The 20,031-nt window shown below is 40.8% G+C and overlaps 2 protein-coding genes across 5 annotated transcripts in view; both read right to left on the bottom strand.

Annotated features, from left to right (window-relative positions):
* The window catches only part of PTPDC1 (protein tyrosine phosphatase domain containing 1), a 227,818-nt gene that overhangs the window by 166,251 nt on the left and 41,536 nt on the right, over positions 1-20,031 (bottom strand). The window lies entirely within an intron of this gene.
* Positions 18,688-20,031, bottom strand: part of LOC138259017 (biorientation of chromosomes in cell division protein 1-like) — a 42,889-nt gene continuing 41,545 nt past the window's right edge. For all 4 annotated transcript variants that reach the window (XM_069206404.1, XM_069206407.1, XM_069206406.1 and 1 more), the window contains one exon: positions 18,688-19,914. In XM_069206404.1, coding sequence (XP_069062505.1) covers positions 19,348-19,854 — 507 coding nt within the window. In that variant the 5' untranslated portion in view covers positions 19,855-19,914 and the 3' untranslated portion in view covers positions 18,688-19,347. The remainder of the gene's footprint in view (positions 19,915-20,031) is intronic.

Here is a 20,031-nt window from a genome sequence, read left to right as displayed (position 1 = left end):
ACTGATGTTGTTAAGCTTTCCTTTGACAGGGAACAGGTTATCACCAATGGCTTTAACAGTATCGTCTTTGATCCAGATGTAAATTTTTGGTGTCTTCTAAAATGATGTTGTCTCTGGACCTTCCTCTATGAAGATCCTTACCAAAGTCTATGGGTTAAATTACAGATCTTTCTATTTGTTGTCTTCTTTTTCTATTCCTCTGCCCTCATGTAATCCAGCATTCCTCTTAATCAAATGCCTTCCATGTCGTTTATCGTGCATGGTAATGATCTGCAGACATTTCACCATGTAACATTGACTCACTTTTGACACCAGTGATGGTCCTGCAGTGTCTGATTTTTTTTTTGTTTATTTTTTTAACCCATGCTCCTTTTCCAAACTTGATGATGGGCATTTCCGCACATACAAACGCAGTGCTATTTATTTAGGTGCTGCAGTGCAGGCGGTGAAATATCTGTCGGCAGGAACAGCAAGGCACAAAGTCCACATACCTTCATGTAAATCTTCTGACAAATGTTGCAGCCAAAGACAAAGTAAGAGGAAGGAAGACATATGACACACACCATATGTGAATCAGTCACAGTTTTTTTATCCTCAGACAAGAAGGACACATGGAGAAAAGTGAAAAAGAAGAAGAAAATGTAGAAAAAATGGTTCGATAGAGGATGTTTAAAAATGTCGAGTGAAAGTCAAAGAATAAAGTGTCTGATAAAAAAAAAAGTTTATTTTGAGGTGTAAATCCACAGAAGTGTTCCTGTGATCCTTCTCTCATGAGCGAAAAAACAAACTGTGTAATAGACGCAACCGCCAATATAAAGCAAGCTGGGTATATCTGCCTCGCAGGCTCTTAAAGGGATAGGCTCTTTTTTCAGTCTGTTAAATGTAAGCTACAACCTGCATTTGTTCATTCATATTCTCCATCTCACAGTGTCATTGTGCTGTTTTCTAGGGTGTCACAAAGGCAGGGTAGGGGCTAAGCTACGGCAGAACCAAATTGTAATCAAAAATATTTTTAAAAAATCTATGTTATTAGCATAGAGGTGAGCTGGTGCCACTGGTTTAGACTTTGATTTTGGTGAAATAACACCACTCGCCCTTCCTCTCGGATTCCTCCTGATACGGAGGGAGGTCACAACCTGGAATTCAATTAGTCAGTACTCACATTTTGCTCTCATTTCAGATAACGAAATACATACCACTTAGATTCCAAAATAATTTTAAAATGGCCTTTTTATTTTTTTTTAAGCGCTCACCAAGTCTGAGCTAATGTATTCCTAAAATCAGTAGAAAGTCTCAAACGAGGAAATTATTCACTACCTCACAAGATAAAGACAGATTGTCCTGTATAATAGAAAGCTGTGTGTCGCTTAACTGCAAATCAGTAAACAGGATACAAGCCCATAAAAGTACATACAACATTTTCCAGAGAAACTTGATGTACATAACCAACCTGTTTAAACTGTGTCCACCTTGAGCTGAAACCTTTAAGGGACCTGGCTCAGGCCTTTATCCACTCGATTCGTTTGCAACTACTGATGAGTATTTATATAAATACCAACCTAAACACAATAAGGCCACACGGTCAAGGTTTGTTTTGGTACCCTTTTGTGATCACATGAAAGATCTGAAGGTCCTTTGTTTTACTGTGTGCCACAGCACACCACAATTTGAAGCAGTAAATTAACTTAAGAACTAGCTTAGACTAACTAGAAAGTGGCAGGGTGGATAACTTTCCAAATTCACTATATGTACTTCTTTAAGCCTTCCAGGATAAAACAACGTTGCTAATTTTCAATCCAATGATCTTCAACTGCAGGTGATTTTTAAAAATCTGCTGACATTTGTTGCAGAGAATGTATGGTTGCCAGCTCAACAAAATCCATCTGCCTATCTGCTGAAGTAGGTATAAGACTTGGGCTATCAGAAAGATTTCAAAAGGTACATAAAAATGCAACATAATTACCGAACTACAGACTGCCGCTATTGCATAGACCAAGGCACATTGATCATGAGGTAGGCCATACACTAACCCTTCTGGGAAAAGCCATTATACGTCTGGCTGGCAATAGAGCATCTAGAAATGGTAATTCTCCGGTTACTATCAGCTGTCATCAATCTAGATTTTTGGTCTTTCAGTGCTGCATGCTGCATCTAAATCATGAATTCTTGCAAAACTTACAGCACATGTAGAGTCTTCATTAGATCAAAAATATAATATTCAACCAAGTAATTTATTTAACACACACTTCTCATGGCTATCTTTCATTAACTATTTGTTTTTCAGGAGTTTTCAATTTTTCTTTTGAAACACAGGATGTGGAACACAGGCCTCAGTATCAGACTTGCGTGTGAATATCAAAATTTCTCAAGCAACTGTAAAACCTAGAAAAAACACAAAAAACACACTGAATGAGAAATACCATGAAAGGAAAACACTTTGGCAGAATTTCAATTTGAAGGCACACTCCATAACATAGTTGCACCACTGACTGAAGATAAAAATTGAAAATAAAACTGATTAAATTCCAGTTCATTTCTAGTCAGATCTACGACTCCTTGCTCTGGATGGATCCGAGTGAAATCTAAACTGAGACTGAAACAAATTGTGCAACTGGAAACAGGAAACAAGGCTAAATGTACACAACAAAACATTATCAGCAGGATGCAGGAAACAAGGTCAGGGAAGGCAGGAGATTGAAATGAAACCAGGGCAAGCCTGCACATGAAAAAACGAGCATTGTCAATCCAATCAGATCTGGTTGCTAGTCTTTCGGCTTTGTCAATGCCAGTTTTGGAATGGGTTTTTCAAACGTTATTGCTGGAGAAGCCGCTGGGCTCTCGACCAAATGGATAAATGGGCTAAAAGGAATAAGTAATTATTTTTGTCTCAAAAAGCACATATTGCCATTGCCATGCCATCCCAGACAAGGAGGGGGACTACTTTGTGTGCAGTGAAGCTCCTTGTGAACGAGCAGAATACAATCACTCACAGTGATATTGCCAAGCAGCTGAAGTGGGCTAACTAATAACTCCATCCTGTACCCTGTAGAGGGTAGAAGAAATATGTGAGTGGCAAAAGGCTGAAAGCCCCAATAAGTATTTATGTACATACGTTTTAGTAAAATCAAAGGTCTTGTCTAATGCTAGACCCAAAAATAGGACCTGTTAAGTACATTAAAAAAGAGCAAGAGGCAGCACTGGCAAGGAAAAGATCTGAAAAACTAGTTATCTTCTCATATACCAGACTACTGGATTCTATAATACAGGGAGTGCAGAATTATTAGGCAAATGAGTATTTTGACCACATCATCCTCTTTATGCATGTTGTCTTACTCCAAGCTGTATAGGCTCGAAAGCCTACTACCAATTAAGCATATTAGGTGATGTGCATCTCTGTAATGAGAAGGGGTGTGGTCTAATGACATCAACACCCTATATCAGGTGTGCATAATTATTAGGCAACTTCCTTTCCTTTGGCAAAATGGGTCAAAAGAAGGACTTGACAGGCTCAGAAAAGTCAAAAATAGTGAGATATCTTGCAGAGGGATGCAGCACTCTTAAAATTGCAAAGCTTCTGAAGCGTGATCATCGAACAATCAAGCGTTTCATTCAAAATAGTCAACAGGGTCGCAAGAAGCGTGTGGAAAAACCAAGGCGCAAAATAACTGCCCATGAACTGAGAAAAGTCAAGCGTGCAGCTGCCACGATGCCACTTGCCACCAGTTTGGCCATATTTCAGAGCTGCAACATCACTGGAGTGCCCAAAAGCACAAGGTGTGCAATACTCAGAGACATGGCCAAGGTAAGAAAGGCTGAAAGACGACCACCACTGAACAAGACACACAAGCTGAAACGTCAAGACTGGGCCAAGAAATATCTCAAGACTGATTTTTCTAAGGTTTTATGGACTGATGAAATGAGAGTGAGTCTTGATGGGCCAGATGGATGGGCCCGTGGCTGGATTGGTAAAGGGCAGAGAGCTCCAGTCCGACTCAGACGCCAGCAAGGTGGAGGTGGAGTACTGGTTTGGGCTGGTATCATCAAAGATGAGCTTGTGGGGCCTTTTCGGGTTGAGGATGGAGTCAAGCTCAACTCCCAGTCCTACTGCCATTTCCTGGAAGACACCTTCTTCAAGCAGTGGTACAGGAAGAAGTCTGCATCCTTCAAGAAAAACATGATTCTCATGCAGGACAATGCTCCATCACACGCGTCCAAGTACTCCACAGCGTGGCTGGCAAGAAAGGGTATAAAAGAAGGAAATCTAATGACATGGCCTCCTTGTTCACCTGATCTGAACCCCATTGAGAACCTGTGGTCCATCATCAAATGTGAGATTTACAAGGAGGGAAAACAGTACACCTCTCTGAACAGTGTCTGGGAGGCTGTGGTTGCTGCTGCACGCAATGTTGATGGTGAACAGATCAAAACACTGACAGAATCCATGGATGGCAGGCTTTTGAGTGTCCTTGCAAAGAAAGGTGGCTATATTGGTCACTGATTTGTTTTTGTTTTGTTTTTGAATGTCAGAAATGTATATTTGTGAATGTTGAGATGTTATATTGGTTTCACTGGTAATAATAAATAATTGAAATGGGTATATATTTTTTTTTGTTAAGTTGCGTAATAATTATGCACAGTAATAGTCACCTGCACACACAGATATCCCCCTAACATAGCTAAAACTAAAAACAAACTAAAAACTACTTCCAAAAATATTCAGCTTTGATATTATTGAGTTTTTTGGGTTCATTGAGAACATGGTTGTTGTTCAATAATAAAATTAATCCTCAAAAATACAACTTGCCTAATAATTCTGCACTCCCTGTAGTTCAAACACATTCAGGATAAGAGCAATAGCATTCTTGCAGGAAGCACTAGTGGCTAGAAGATGTCAGAGTTTCCTTGGAAGCCAAACACCAGATAATTAAAGTTGACACTATGATGGAGAATTCAGAAAGATGCTCACTGATATCCAGTGACCCTCAAATTGAACACTACCGGCACTGACCTCACTGGCAATTAAATCAAATAAATATGGTGGCACCTCTGATATCGTGAAATACAGCTATACATTGTGCCACTGAAATTATGCACCACATTATGCAGCAAGTAACGTGGCACATTTTGCGTGCGTATTACCTCATTATTTTGGCGTAGACAATATTTGAGCAAATGATCCACCTCATTATTTCCACCTTGACGCCCAAAAACAGAAATAAGCAGCAGAAAGGTGACAAATCGACTTTTGTAAACTAACTTTCCACTGGACAGCAATAGTAACTTTTGGTGTGTTTGAACTAGAAATAAGATGTTTTGTTGAAATCTCTTTATTATGAAGGAAAAGATGCCTCATACGGCAAATTCATAATTATACAGAAAATGTCATGGCTGCAAAATTGCATCATTCTAGTGGCCCTGGTAACAGACGAGTCTCTTGGATAGGTTGTGCTGTCCCAATCTTCGCAATGTGTTCCAAGCATGCACTACTGTGCCAGCAATAGTGGTTTTGTTATGATGCAGATGAAGCAGGGTACTTTCATAATACTGGTGACAGAGATTTTATTTTAACTACAGTTTTTTGTTTAAGTAGGAAATCAATTTCTTTTGTAATATTTTAGCGCAAAACGAAGGTATTAAATACTCCAAGGTCAGACACATTTGAGTAGCAGCTCCAAATCTTTGTTAAAAAGTGAAAGAATACCTAGTTTAAAAATAAAAAATACTTCCACACACTACCAATAAGTGAGAGAATCCATGTTTCTCCCTTCCATGCATCCCAAAAAAAATCTCAGGAAAACAGGCCACTGTCCATTCTGAGCCCACCACATCCTGAAAGTGTAATGGTTTTTCAAAGAAGCAACAAAAACACATCGAAAGGCTCGGAATAAAATGTCCTTTAACAGTGTAAAGAACTATTTATATGTATTTATCATAGGATTTATAAGACTGCGACAAGACGTGGGGGCACCAGAGCACTGCATAATAATTAAAACAAGATGTTACAGTAAAGTCATGACCTCCTGCAGACGTTTTCATTAGGATAAGCGAATATGGATTTTAAGCAAGTGGAAAATAAAGGTCATTTTTCGTGGATCTACAAAAATAACAAATTACTTTTTTACAAACTAAGTTGCTGCTTACAATATTCATGAGCTGCTCGCTTTGTAATCCCGCAGTAGCGCGAAGGTTATCTCCAAACAGTCAATTCAAGAATGACGGCAGAGGCAAAACGCAGAGCTGGCTACTGTGTAAAAACCAGCAGCTCACTCTGAAGAACACTCACAAAATCTACATGTGACACAGTATCCAGGAATGATAGCTACGCCTGGCTGGGCTGGCAGAAAGGACCAAGAGCCCCATAATCCTTTTACCGCCGGGCTAAGGTTTAGACTAGAGAACCCCCAGCAAAGGCAAATAATGGAATACACGGAATCATTCACGAAAAGGCACAGGTCGATACCAAAGTGATGGGCAAAACATAGAGACAGCGGCTGAAGGGGCTGGCCCAAAGCCCTTCTCTACCCAATGTAGTTGTCACAGAGATCTAGGTGAGACCAGCCTTTATATTCCATTGGAGGGAATCAGTGTAAATGAGGGCAGGGCTTAATTTTAGCTTGTTGTTTCCGGTGCGGGGCACCCGCACTTATTTTAGAGGGCTGGCACCTATTTTTCTGCCTCAAGCATTTACTGCGAGCAAAACACACATATGTGAAAGAGAAAAACGAAAAAGCATTGCTAGAGAAGAAAGCAGAAAGCTGCAAGAGTGAGCTGAAGGGGCAGAGAGTGGCTGTAAATGGATTGAAGAGGCCAGAGATGGCTTCAGGATTACACTGCCTCAGTATTCCGTGTTCCCACATTTATTTGCAGCATCCTCGTGTTTAAGAGGAGGGCTTTGAGCACCGCCACATTTTTATTTACAAATTAGGCACTAAATAAAGGCGACCCCATTTTTTAACGTTACTAGTTTATACTTACTATAGTTTTGAACTGACCACTCGCTTATGTGGGTCTTTGCTGTAAAGGAGCTTTGCTGTAAATGAGGAAATTCCATCCACCTATGGTAGGTGCTTAATCAGAGTTTGGTGAAGAGAGAAGCAATGGACTACGGGTCAGATTGCTAATCTTGAACAAAAGCCAGTGCCCAAAGGAAGCAGTGGGCACTGTATGTACTCAGTCAGGGACTTCAGCTCAAATACGTGGCACATGGCTTCAATAAACTCTCTTACCTGAGTGGGGGTCGATTCAGCTCCCAGAAATGGAGGGAGGTGCAAAATCGATGCAGGCAACGGCTCAGCAAAACTGTGCCGGGAACTTCGATGTTCCATACTTGTCGCATCAGCATGCTTTGACTTCTTGTGCCACTTCCCAGAGAGTTCCCATGACTTGGAATGGGAGAGCACTTGGGGTTCCTGGAACGGTCCTATGACTTTCTCCACAATCAGGACCGAGACCTTCAAGGTGTCACTTGGGTCACTAGCAGCTTCAAGGACAACTTGGAGTTGTTATCGCACTCGAGACACCACAAAAAGACCAAATGGGGAACTGTAACCGCCACATGATTTAAAACCTGTCTTTCTAGAATACATTCTTGACACACCGGAAAAGACTGATAAAACGCTGAAAAAATTCTGTCAAAAACCAAGAGGGGTAGTTCTTCCCGAATCTGCGGTAACTGGCATGGAAAGAAAAGAACAGACACGCCTGAATGTTGAGGTGGCACCTATATGGGTGACTGCAACATCACTACGGCACATACAATGCCAACAAAGCGACATGGAACTGAATGAAGCCACCCAACGGCAAGCAGGGGTACTGCTCACAGAAATGTTCCGGATCCAGCGTAACACCTGGGGTAATTCAAAGGTAAGCAATCTGCATCTATAGCTCTCTATCAGATATAGTTAACTTACACTCACTGTGTACTGGTATGCGGAAAGAGGGAGGCAAGCACTTTGGAATCAACATCAAGTACTAGACTGGTCACAGAGAAGGAGGTGCCATCTGTTGGCTTAAGACTCAGAAAGACCAGAGTTGCTCTGTCCTCTATGGCAACATATGTTAGAGACCCCCAAACGGGCCCTCTGTGAAGTTTGCAAGCCGTGAATTGTGCGTGCCTGCACAAGACAACTGATTCTCGCCCACCCATACGGCACGACTGAAGGCTAGAAGCAGCCTAAATCTCAGAGCTGTGCTATGTGACTAGATGGAAAATACGTTTCCAGGGGTCGCTAAAGAGAACAGCACAGAAACTTTCACCGACTGTTTATGCAGAAAGGAGAAGCATTGTGGAATGGAATTGTCACTTTAAAAACTATAAATTCCCAGTAACTGATCTAACTTGTCCGGTTTTGGCGTTGTTTTAATCATTAAAGATATTCCGATGTAACTAAGATGGATTGGGAGGCTTGCTTAGTTTTTTTTTTTGATGCAGGTGTTCTGTTGGTATTGTTAACCCTTAACTCACATTCTCCGACATCGCCTTCTACTTCGGTACTGGGCAAATAAGGGGTAGACGAGGCAGTCATGGAGAAACATTGTTTGCCCAACTAGGGGCTAGTTTTGAAAGTTCTCTACCAGATCTCTCCTTCGAAATGTGCAAAACGTTTTCGGTTGATTGTAACTGCTGAGGATTTTTTTAAAATTATTTTAATGGGTGTTCGCACATTGTTTTCTGTGCAATGTTAGTGTATCTGGCAAACTTGCCTTGTTTAACCAAAATAGAGATGAGATTTTGGTGTCAAGAAAGCCGATTTATAAACTACATTGAGATCATGTGAGGAAGCCAGTCGGGGGCAAATCACTGAAGGAGTAACAGAAAAAACAACAGAACCAAGAAAACGCAGTGCCCGAAGAAGTACAAAAGACCGAGGGGCAAGTCTCATAGTCCTGCCAAAAAGGCCCTCTTGCCAACACCATCCCAAGTGGGAACCAGTGTATCAGCTCATGATTTGACTCGTGCAGAGTTTGAAGAACACTGCTGAGATCTTACTACGAGTGTGCCCTGGAGGAGAAGCAAATAACTGGGGATCTTAAGAAGGCCAGAGCCACTCTTAAGCTGGAAGAACGCAAAGCACTCCACACGAGGCTGAACTCAAAATAGTGGACTTGAAGGTTCAGCGAGTTTCTGAGACCAGTGGCAGTAGCAGCATGAAGTGCTGAGTGACACACCCAAGTGCCAGGTAACATAACGATTGCCAAGCCAGGCAGATCATACATCTACTAGATGCTGCTATGAACACAAAAGCCCAGTGAACCATGACAGATTACATATAAGCACAAAACATATATCCAACACAGTTTAAATATTCCTTCTAGTTTGGTACCACAGAGCTTACCACACCATCAACAGTTAACAATCCCTAAAAGGTACACCTTGGCAGAAGAAGATACACACATCCAACACAGCTCAGAAACACCTTAAAGTTATACTTCACGGCGCTCACACCAGCACTACACTTTAAAAACCTACTCCATAATTCCATACTGTAGATTACCTCAAAGATTGACTTCAAGCAACAATACATGCCAAATAAAACTATTACAACAAACATACAGCCAAACACATACATGAAATTACAAAATACAACACTATTGATGATCCAAATTAATCCGAAAACAGGCTCCAGTTTGTGATGGAATTCTCAGGACCGGGAAATATCCAAATTCTGAAAGCATTGTGAGGCCTTACTAATAACAATACAGTTTTGAACAAAGCACTGTATTATACAGTACACCAACTGTTGTTCCCACTGAAAATCCAGGGCCCAGTAATGAAAGAACATTTCAAAGGGGACTCTCCATCTAACATCGCCACAGAGACCTATCCGACAGGGAAACAAGGGGATATGGTGTCAGAAGCCAGACCAGGAAGAAGGGCAGAAAAGTCCATCCTACTAGGAGTTCTAAAAGAGACTTTGACACAAAAGACCGAGTTGCCGGGTAGAGCAAAATTCAAAGGGACTATCTGGAGCCACTCTTGGGGTTAGACCAAAAGGGGTTCCAGGTTTCTGAGCCACAGAAATCACTGGTAAGTCACACCTCATGGCAGTGAATCATATAGTGAAAGGTTAACCCTCAAATATCTAGGCATGTCAGTGGACCCATAGATACAAATAGAAGTCACCGATCCGATTGGCACCTTGTTTCTGACTGGTGGCTGGCTGAAGTAAAGATGAGCAAATGACAAGTGAATAGTGACAGTACTCCCAAGAGAGTAATGGGGTACCCCCTAGGGTGGGGATGCTTTTGGATAGTATTCTCTGTCTTGCGTAGAGTTGAGATGCATTAAGTACTGCAAGGACTAGCCTTCCATCATCCTCAGGGAAATTAAACCACAGTCGTGCAAGGAGAAGCAATGATATGAGGAGGGGGCCAGCTGCTCTACTGAATTGTGTGTTACGGTGTTTAGTGACGAGACTCCGGCATCATCTTAGAATACGCTTAAGTGATGATCATTGAAAGAACCCGGGCACAGACCATGTGCGGAGATATACCAACTTCACTTTGATACAGTGATAAAGGAGTTAGTCAGGCCCAACCTGAGTGATGAGGCCAGAGCTATCATCAAGCTGAAACAAGGGAATATTTTCAGTACAAACACTAACAATGCCTTGTACTAAATATGGTCAAAAGTGGTGATGAAAACCAATGAGAAGGTATCCAGGTAAGTTTCAGTGGGGAATTTATACCCAACAGGAGCAAAGTACATTCAGAGACAGTTGATAGCAGATCCACTGTCAGAGTGAACCTGCTATTGGTCAACTCTGTGTGGTCAGAAAAAAAACGAAGAGAAACAAGTATTAAACCAGGATGTAACAACATTACACAAAGCACCAAAATACATTACACGGCGCTGGAAATTCATGCAAGAGTAGAAGCACACACTAGTTTCAGCAAGGTATAGTTCACTAGTAAGAAAGAGACCCATGGGATCTTAATGAAAATAAATTTAAAAACATAAGTTTAATGCTATATCCAACCCAGAAAGTTTACATTGTTCTGCATGCAGATGCCTCCTACGACGTGCTCCAGAATGAAGGGAGGGGAACTCTCAAGGCACACTGTCATCCAATGGATCGAGCACGTAATTACGTTTGCAAGCAGTTGTAGAACGTTTACGTTAAACAGTCCGTCTGTGCTTCTTACCGAACAGCATGCAACATTATGAGATTTGTGACTGTAGTAGAAAGAAAGGTATGGCCTCAAGTGCAAAAGAAGACATTTTGGAAGTTATGGAAATTTAGTCAAATATTGGCTGTGATTACCCGGTGATGGACAGCTCTAGAGACCACTGATGCCTTCTAGCCACACAGCCCTGTGTCACCAAGTCAGTTGTAGGGCTTGATCCCGTCCCCAAAGGCCTCAAGAACACAGTCAGCCAGTGACTGTGAAGCAATACACATGCTATTGAATGCAGCAGTCCCGGGTCCATGTTGTTAGCTCTGACCTAAAAGGCGAGTCTCTGCAATCTTAGAACAACAGAACTGGAGTAAGGCTGACACATAATTCCTTGGTATAGTAGATGAGCTCTTAGTGCTGCGTGATGCTCTTTGTAGTGATAACCACAAACACCTAAACGTGGTATTCAGCAAACTCTTTAATAGAGCACAGCCTGCCAGAGCACGATTCCTTTCTGTCAGCCAAAGACAAACTGAATGGCGTGGAATCTAGCTCAGGCAAAACAGAAAGGAATATAGAATAAGTTACATCAAAGGTTCTACATCATGTCTTACAGAGACAAAGATAAACCTTTACAACACAACACTTTCCTTTTTACCCAAAATCAAAGAAAATATAAAAAAAAAAAAAAAAAATCACAAAGTATAACATCATGGATTTAACAACAATGTAAACTAAGCATGATATCACAACATTCACTGCTCATGTATGTAATCCTCCAAATAACAAGGCAGTCTGAGACATCTCTGAATCCACACTTCACTTCCACCAGATTAAGAAGGATTAACTCTGCACTGACTATTTCTCACAACCCTATAACCATTTTCACCTCTCACACATCCACCCAAGTTTCAACTAGCTCCGCATCCATCAACATGAAACTGCTAATCCCTCCCAATGTTCCACATTGCATCCTACACCCCCTTCCTCACACAAAGCCACCTTGTGATGGTTCTATTTGGCCCCATTTTCCAACACCACATACAGCTCAAACACCTGCTTCACTTTAAATGAACCCACAATTTGGACAAGCCCGGATTCACCCTTCCATGCCTCACCTTCATCCAATCTCCCACCTCAATCACTCCTTTGGTCATCATACATTTGGCTTCCTTTCCGCTGCCATTATAATTAAAAAACCACACAGGAGTCAATTGTGTGCCTTATTTCCTACCTGTCTTGCTTTTAAACAGTGACACCCTAGTCACTCCATTCTTTGTAGTACGATGTGCCCAGGCCATGTCATTGACCATTTGTTCCACATTACAACCCGACTGCATCACCATCAAAATCACATCTTTGACCAAATTGCTTGTTCTCTCTACTACACCATTGGCTGAAGGGAGGGCGTTGTATAGTGCAGTGTGATGATGTTTAACACCACCACGTTCCAAAAATGCCATCATATCTAATGAACGGAGTTGAGTACCGTTATCTGTAACAAGTGAGGGAAACCCTCCTACATAAACACACACAACAGAACAGAAATGGTACACTTGGTGGTCACTTCCCTCATAAACCTGACCACCAACTATTTAGAGTGTACATCCACTAAAACCAAAACATTCTTTATTTCACCCCTGCGCCAGTTAACGGCCCAATGAAATCCAAACACCCCATACTCCATGGTTTACCTGCTTTAAGTCTTTTTTGTGCACCTTACAAGTCCTACCGTTTTCAACCCACAATGTGATAAGACTGTCCATCCCTGGCCAATAAAATTTTGCCTTTACTCTTACCTTGGTTAACGTTTGTCCAGATGTCCTACATATGCTATTTCAATGATCTTCCTCCTGAGACCTTCAGGTGGGACAAATTTATCATTCCTCATTAAAACATCCTGTCCACACAAGGTCAATTCATCAAGCACATTAACAAAAGACCTCACAGCAGGAGAGATAATGCTCTCCCCTCCTTCAACAATCATCCATTTAACATCCTTCAAAACATCAACCATCTCCATACCCTCATCCCATTCTCTTGGGAGTAAAGTCTCCGCAATCTCACTCTTTCTATATCCGGCATCCATACCAGCGTTTCCTCTTGCTCTGTTGCCAACACTGCTCCAATGTTAACTTTAGTCCAACCTAGCAACATACATGATAGACAGTCTGTTTCAGTGTTCAGGGTTGTACTCAATCTCATACCAATACTCTTGTAACCTAGACGTAAATCTAGCCAGCTCTTCCTGGAATTAGCACCTTAATTAAAGGTTTGTGATCTATACAATGTCAGAAACCCAAAGCCCATACATATGTTAGGACGTACTCAAAGCTCCAGGCATAAGCTAATGCATCACGCTCAATGACAGAATAATTGCATTTACCGTTAGTAAAAAAGTGAAGCAAAAGTCACGGTCTTCTCCATGCCTCCATGTAACTGGAACAAAACGGCCCCACACCACACACACTCATCCACAGTCAAGACAGACTTCAAGCGGGTATCAAATGGTACTAAAATTCCTGCCTCACAAACTTCCTTCCTGATGTAATCAAACGATTCTTCCTCATCCTTTACCTACTCGAGGCACACCCTTTCTCAACAAACACATTGCACCCTCAGTCTTTTCAGCAACATTCTACACATATTTTGAGCAATACAGAATGAGACTTATGAAAGAACGTAATTGGTCTTTATCGTGAAGTATGGGAGATTAAATAGTAAGTCTAAGCAAATCCTTCTTGGGTTTGACTCCCTCATCTGAAATGGTGTGACCAAAGTACTCAATCTCCTCAACCAGAAATCTGCATTTGTCCTTCTGCAGTGTGAACCCAGCATTCTGCAACCTGTTCAAGGCTAACTTTAAAGCACAATTATGTTCTTGCACTATCTCACCAAATATCAATATCATCTTGAACACAGATGACATTTAAGAGCCCTTTAAATACCTCAGCCATTATGCGTTGGAAAACTCTTGCAGCTGGTGATAATACAAAGGGCATTCTGGTAACCTGAAACGTGCCCTTTATCGTAACAAATGCTGTTAAATTCTTTGATTCCTCCAGCAAGCAGGTTTGGCGAAATGCACTCTTAAGATTTTGATTAGAAAAAAATGTTCTTCCTTTAAGCAATAAAATAAAATAATTTGTGTTAAGCAAAGGGAAGGTGTATGTGACAATATTCTGGTTCACACTACACAAGAATAGAGAAAATCTCAACCGGCCAGCAACTTTTCTAGTTATTACCACCGGTGAGAACCAACTTGAGGCTTTCACAGGTTCAATAATGTCCTCCTTCATCAAGCCTTCTAACATTTTTTTACTTCATTCCACATCATTAAAGGCTCCGCCTGGGTTTTACAGGAACAGCTCCCTGTTTCACGATACTTTTGGGAACATATTCCTTCAACTGACCCAACTTTTCCCTAAACACAGTTTTCACCTCACGAAGCACATCATCGATGCAAATATCGTCCATCTACCATAACCTGATTGGTAGCATGCAGATTATGGTATGTAAATCATACTGATGCATCCAACTCAGTTTTGGCGGTACATTTTCTGCAACATACACTTTCCCTTTGATTTCTCCTGTCAAGAACTTAAATGAGCTTACAAATACCCCAAGACAGCATTTTAATCCACTTGACGTCCCCTTGGAAAAATGTTCTTGGCTGTCAACACCAAATGTGGCCATTACCTCACAAACATGCTTCTCAGGATGACAGTATACAAGGACCCCAAATCTACCATCACTTCCACATTCCTTTTCTTAACCACAAAGCTTGCTTTTGGTCTGATTCTTCTCCATCCAGTATCTTCCTCCTGACTCAATACTTGATCTTCCTGTCTATCTTCTCTCAGTTTTTCTGTAACAGCTATATGTGACTTATAGGTTTCTTTACACATATAGGCAAAACGGCCTTCGCAACCACATTTTCTGCACTCCCTATTGACAGCATAACACGAATTGGAATCTCCAGAATGGAAAGTACTCCGACTTCTATAACAAACTTAATGGATTTAGGGTTACTACTGCCCCCTTTCTGGAACCTGTTAATGTTTTGTTAAGAGTTTATGACACCAGTGCTTGCTTGGAAATCTCCCATTTTGTCCACCACAGATACCTCATCTCCACCTCTCACCAGATCTTTTTTTTTTTTTTTTTACACATTTCCCTTACACGTACTTCAGACTCCTCTACTACTTTAGCTATGCAGGGAGCACTCTTCAAGGAAGGCTTTTTTTCCTGCCCACAACCATTCTGGTCTTTTTGCTCGCATATGGAACCATTAACTGGTCACAAATAAGTTCTTCAGTCCTTTGGCCTAAATTACACTTGACACAATTCATGCAAACTTGACACAAAGTCATCCACTGACTCTCCTGACGTTTGGGGGCGAGTGTAAAATGTGTATGTTGACATGACTATATTTTCTTCTTTGGCAGATCTGCGCTCTTAACCCTGCTTTGTCTCTTTATAAACATCATGTATTGGTTGGTCACTGACGTCAAGCATTTCTGGAAAAAACTTAAAGATGTGATGACCATCTTTTCCCAAGGTACTTAACAATGAGGCTGTCTTCCTTTCAGGTCCAAAGTCCTGAACATCCAATGCAATCAGGTAATTTTCAAATAAATCTATCCAGTCCTCCCGCAGAACAGAAAGTGTACCATGGTGTGGCAAAAAGGGAGAAGGAACAATGCTGACAACCGTAGAGCACTAATTCCTTTTTGTTGACTGCTACTGAGGGAAGATACTTTCCTCTAATCGCCATGCGACTCAGCTACCTCATAGATGTGAGTTTCTCCTCTGTCATTGATGGACGAACATGTGTGTGATGCAACATGCCTATAATATGGAGGATTGCTGTTTTCTTCACTAAGAGGTAAGAAGCCTTAAACACTTCTCAGCCCACTACCCACTCATAACGTCAAATATGATGGGCAGGCCCCCCTGCATACTAGGGTACCTCAGCCTTTGTTGCCCCACGCAGCAAACAGGTATGCACAGAGGGACCGGGTCACACTGAACAAGACTTGAGAAGCTGCTGTGCCATGAGCATTCCACACACAATATGCCTTGGAATCGCAGCTCAAGCTGTCATTGAGTGATGCGGGTTTGCAATGCAGCAGCAATCTTAAAAATACCAGGGGTTCATTGAGCTACTCACTAGTGGTACTCTGACTTTCAATTGTTCACCTGCTGCTTGGTTGAGATGTGTATAATCATGCATTTCCAGTCAGAGTTGAAAACAAAGAGGGTTCAATGATCACTTCCAGGCTGGTTGGCCATCGCCAAAATGTAATGATGACCACAAAGAATTCAATGTGGTATTCAGCAAACGTTTTAATAGAGCACAGACCGCCAGAGCATGATTCCTTCTTGCCAACTGACTGACAAGTGTGGAATCTTGTTGAGGCAAAACAAAAAGGAATATAGAATGTATTAAATTAAAGGTTCTACACCATATCTTACAGAGAAAAAGGAAAACCACTACAACATTCTCCAACCAGGTACGACAAGAAACAAATTACACCCTCTCCTAGGCAAACCCAATAATTAATTTACATAAACTATGTGTAACTTGTGCAAAAAATAATATACAAACCTAAACATATCATTTAGTGAAAAATAACAAATAAACACAAATATTAAGACCAGTTAAAATGTCATTATCTAATCTTCACTGTTTTACTGTCTTGTTTTTACTTGTCTAAATGTTTGCATTAATTGGTGTTATCTATAAAAAAATATATATATATATATATATATATATATATATATATATATATATAGGTTTGGTTTTGTATGTTCATTTCTGTAAAGTTAGCAGATGGTTTATATAAATTAATTATTAGGTGTACCTAGAGGAGATGTAGAAATTGTCTTGTCGGCCCTGTCTTCTTGGCTCAAAGTGGTTGGTCTTGCTGTTTTGCATTCTTTAACCAGGAATGTCTTATTTTATAAAGCTGCCAGGTCAGGCTGGTGGTGGTGGTGGTGGTGGTGGTATGGTAGGTAGTAACCCTGCATGATGGGCTGCAACCTGAGTAGATGAGACTTTTAACTGTGCTCCACAAACTCTGCAAGGCGAGACAGAAAGCCAAACACCAATCATGGTACTGATTTTGCTGCAACCTTGGCCTAGGAAGGGGAATTAAACATGGATGGCGGCCTGAATTTACTACTGCCTCCCCTATAATTGGTTACACCACTCAGGGTAGTAAAGCATAGGTAAAAGCACCATGAAGACAGTTCGACACCATTTTTAAGAAACAAAACTGAGTTGAACTAAGCTGCCTTGTTCAATATGAACTCCTACAGTGAGCTGACCAAACTAAGTTAGTCTAGTAATAAACAACATATAACATTGCCAGAGCTAAACACATACTCAAACACACAGACTATGCACTGAATATCCTATTGTAAAAGAGGTACCAAAGCCACTCAAGTAATGCTGCAAAAAGTGTGCGTATAACTGCAGAGATGTAACAATTCTTTCACCATCAAGTGTTTTTTTGTTTTTAAGAAAGGCATGAAACAGAAAATACCCTACCATGTGTCAAATACAATGATGGTATTTTCTAATTTTTGCAGCTAAGCCACACTCTTTTCAATACAACAGAGATTTGGCCCCAGCAGCATTCTGGCTAGGCAAGTTTACATGTTTCTGGTGTTAGGGAAAATATGACAGTTTCTTTCGGTACTGCTAAAAATGATGCAATACAAGAAACCCTGCTAACTCCTAAAAGTTCAGAGTCAATCAAAATTTTGCACCCTTCCAAAATTACTTTAATGAGGGACAACACCAGTAAACAATCTGGCTCCTAAGAGGTATATACTCATTGAGAACAAACATCTAGGATAGTCAGTGGAAAAAAACGCCCCATTGCTCAATTAGTTTTTCCACAATGAGCCTTCTTCTCCATGTTTTTTGAGTTTTCACTTTATGACCTGTTTCTGTAGGTGGCGAGGGGATAATATTAAGAGGGCCTGACACAATAGGTAGCAGGGTGATGTTTAAGCATACACTCTAGATTCTCTCCCCATGAGCGTCTTATATTGGAGGTGGGACAGTGTCATTGCCCTGCGAATAAAGCCTATGATGAAAGCAAAGCCAGTTGGGATTGCTATCCAATAGACTCATGGTGGTATCTTACGCGAGGTGCCTTCTATTTGAACTTCACTATGGCACAGCATCTAGTAGTAGTTGTTTCATTCGTGCATTGTCTGGAAAGTTTGCTTTTGTCAAAGTTTTTTATTGCTGTCAAGGCCACTGATTTCCCGTTGGTGAAAGATTGCAATTTTCAGTATTAATTCCTGTACTACCATCTCGATTGCTTACAGATTGCTATGAAATCCACTATATATGTACCATTAATAAAGCTGTGCAGTTAGCAGCTAATTCGCATTACAGTTTAGTTGTGTAAAATTATTATCTTTAAGCAATTTTAATTCTCTCAATCTCACGTTTGTCATGGTTATTGTTCAAGAGTATTGCTATTGCCAAGCTATCGTTTAAATTAAATGTCAATGTGCCACTGCTACTAAAGGCATGGTAATTAAAAATCCGCTATAAACACTTAGTTTTATTGAAAACGTTGTACAAAAACACAGCTCAGATGGCATGCAACGTGGAAAACACAACCGATTTTAACATAAAATTATAAATATAACAAGTACTCTTTAAAATATTTCAATGTGTCTTGGCATCATATACTCATGAAAAGCTATGTATTTCCATATTTCACAGTATTCTAAAAGCTGACTGGAACTTCAAAACAATCTTCTAACAATGTAAACACGGAAGTGTTAAAATAGTCTAAACTAATACAATTCCGCTTTCCAGCTTTCCCAGGTGTACATTTTCTGGTTGCTGTTGAAGTACCAGGCTTAAATAATTTTAAAAACTACCACAATGACTTTCGCGTTGAGCCTTGTTAAAAGACAAAAGGAGCTAACCTGTTTCCACACCTCAGCACTCAACAAGTAGTGGAACCGTAACCTGTTAAAAATCGAAAAAAATCCATCTAGAAAGCAGTGCAACTGAATGAATTCTAATTGTGTCCTTTCCAGTCACTCAATGACTCATGCAATATATCCCTATCTGAATTGTGTTTTTTACATGCACATTTCTAGGACAATGTATACTGATGTACAACTGGATGCTCAACTACCTAAAATACAACTTGTATTTTTTATGAGTGGTTGAGCTACAAGTTCTCCGGGTTACACATTTCCTTGAGATGGGTGATCTTGCATATTGGTCTCCACAAGAGAGTGGGATAGGTGGGGAGCTGGACCATTATCACGTGCTTGCGCTGCTAGAAACTCATGAATGGACTTCTCTATTTGTGGCCTGAAGATGTGATTCATTTTTGGATCCACAACCTGAGAAATAATGCGGTCCACTCCAGCTTCCAGCATCCCTGACTGAAGTACACTCTGCCTCAGTCCATTTCTCAGCTGGTTTTTATTCATTCCTGCATTCCACTCCTGTTTGTCTAGATGTGTTGATACAAAATTGTCCACCTTCTGCCTCAGATTTTGGTATGCCGGCTTCGTATCAACATCAGCTAGGCAGTCTCTGCGAAAGCTATCAAACAGACCACGACTCTTGAGCTGCTCAACAATCAGAGCAATAAGGTGAGAGTCGCCTGGTGGTAGGGATGCTGGATTTATTGTCCCCGCTGATGGGGTAGAGCCAGTTGCGCTGCTTCCACTGCTCTCAGCCATCTTCTTTGCAGTCCGAACACAAGCCAGTTAAGACCTTCTTCGCAAAAAGTATACAGACTTCTGGAGAAAAATACAAATCACAACTTGTGAGTCGATAACCATGCTTGTGCAAATTATACAATACAATAGAAGTTATTTCTTGTACTAAATTTAAAAAACTTTGGGTGTTTTAGTAAC

Source organism: Pleurodeles waltl, chromosome 9, assembly GCF_031143425.1.
Source record: "Pleurodeles waltl isolate 20211129_DDA chromosome 9, aPleWal1.hap1.20221129, whole genome shotgun sequence".
NCBI lineage: Eukaryota > Metazoa > Chordata > Amphibia > Caudata > Salamandridae > Pleurodeles > Pleurodeles waltl.
Note: the sequence above shows the minus strand (reverse complement) of the source record. Positions and strands in the feature narration are given on the sequence as shown.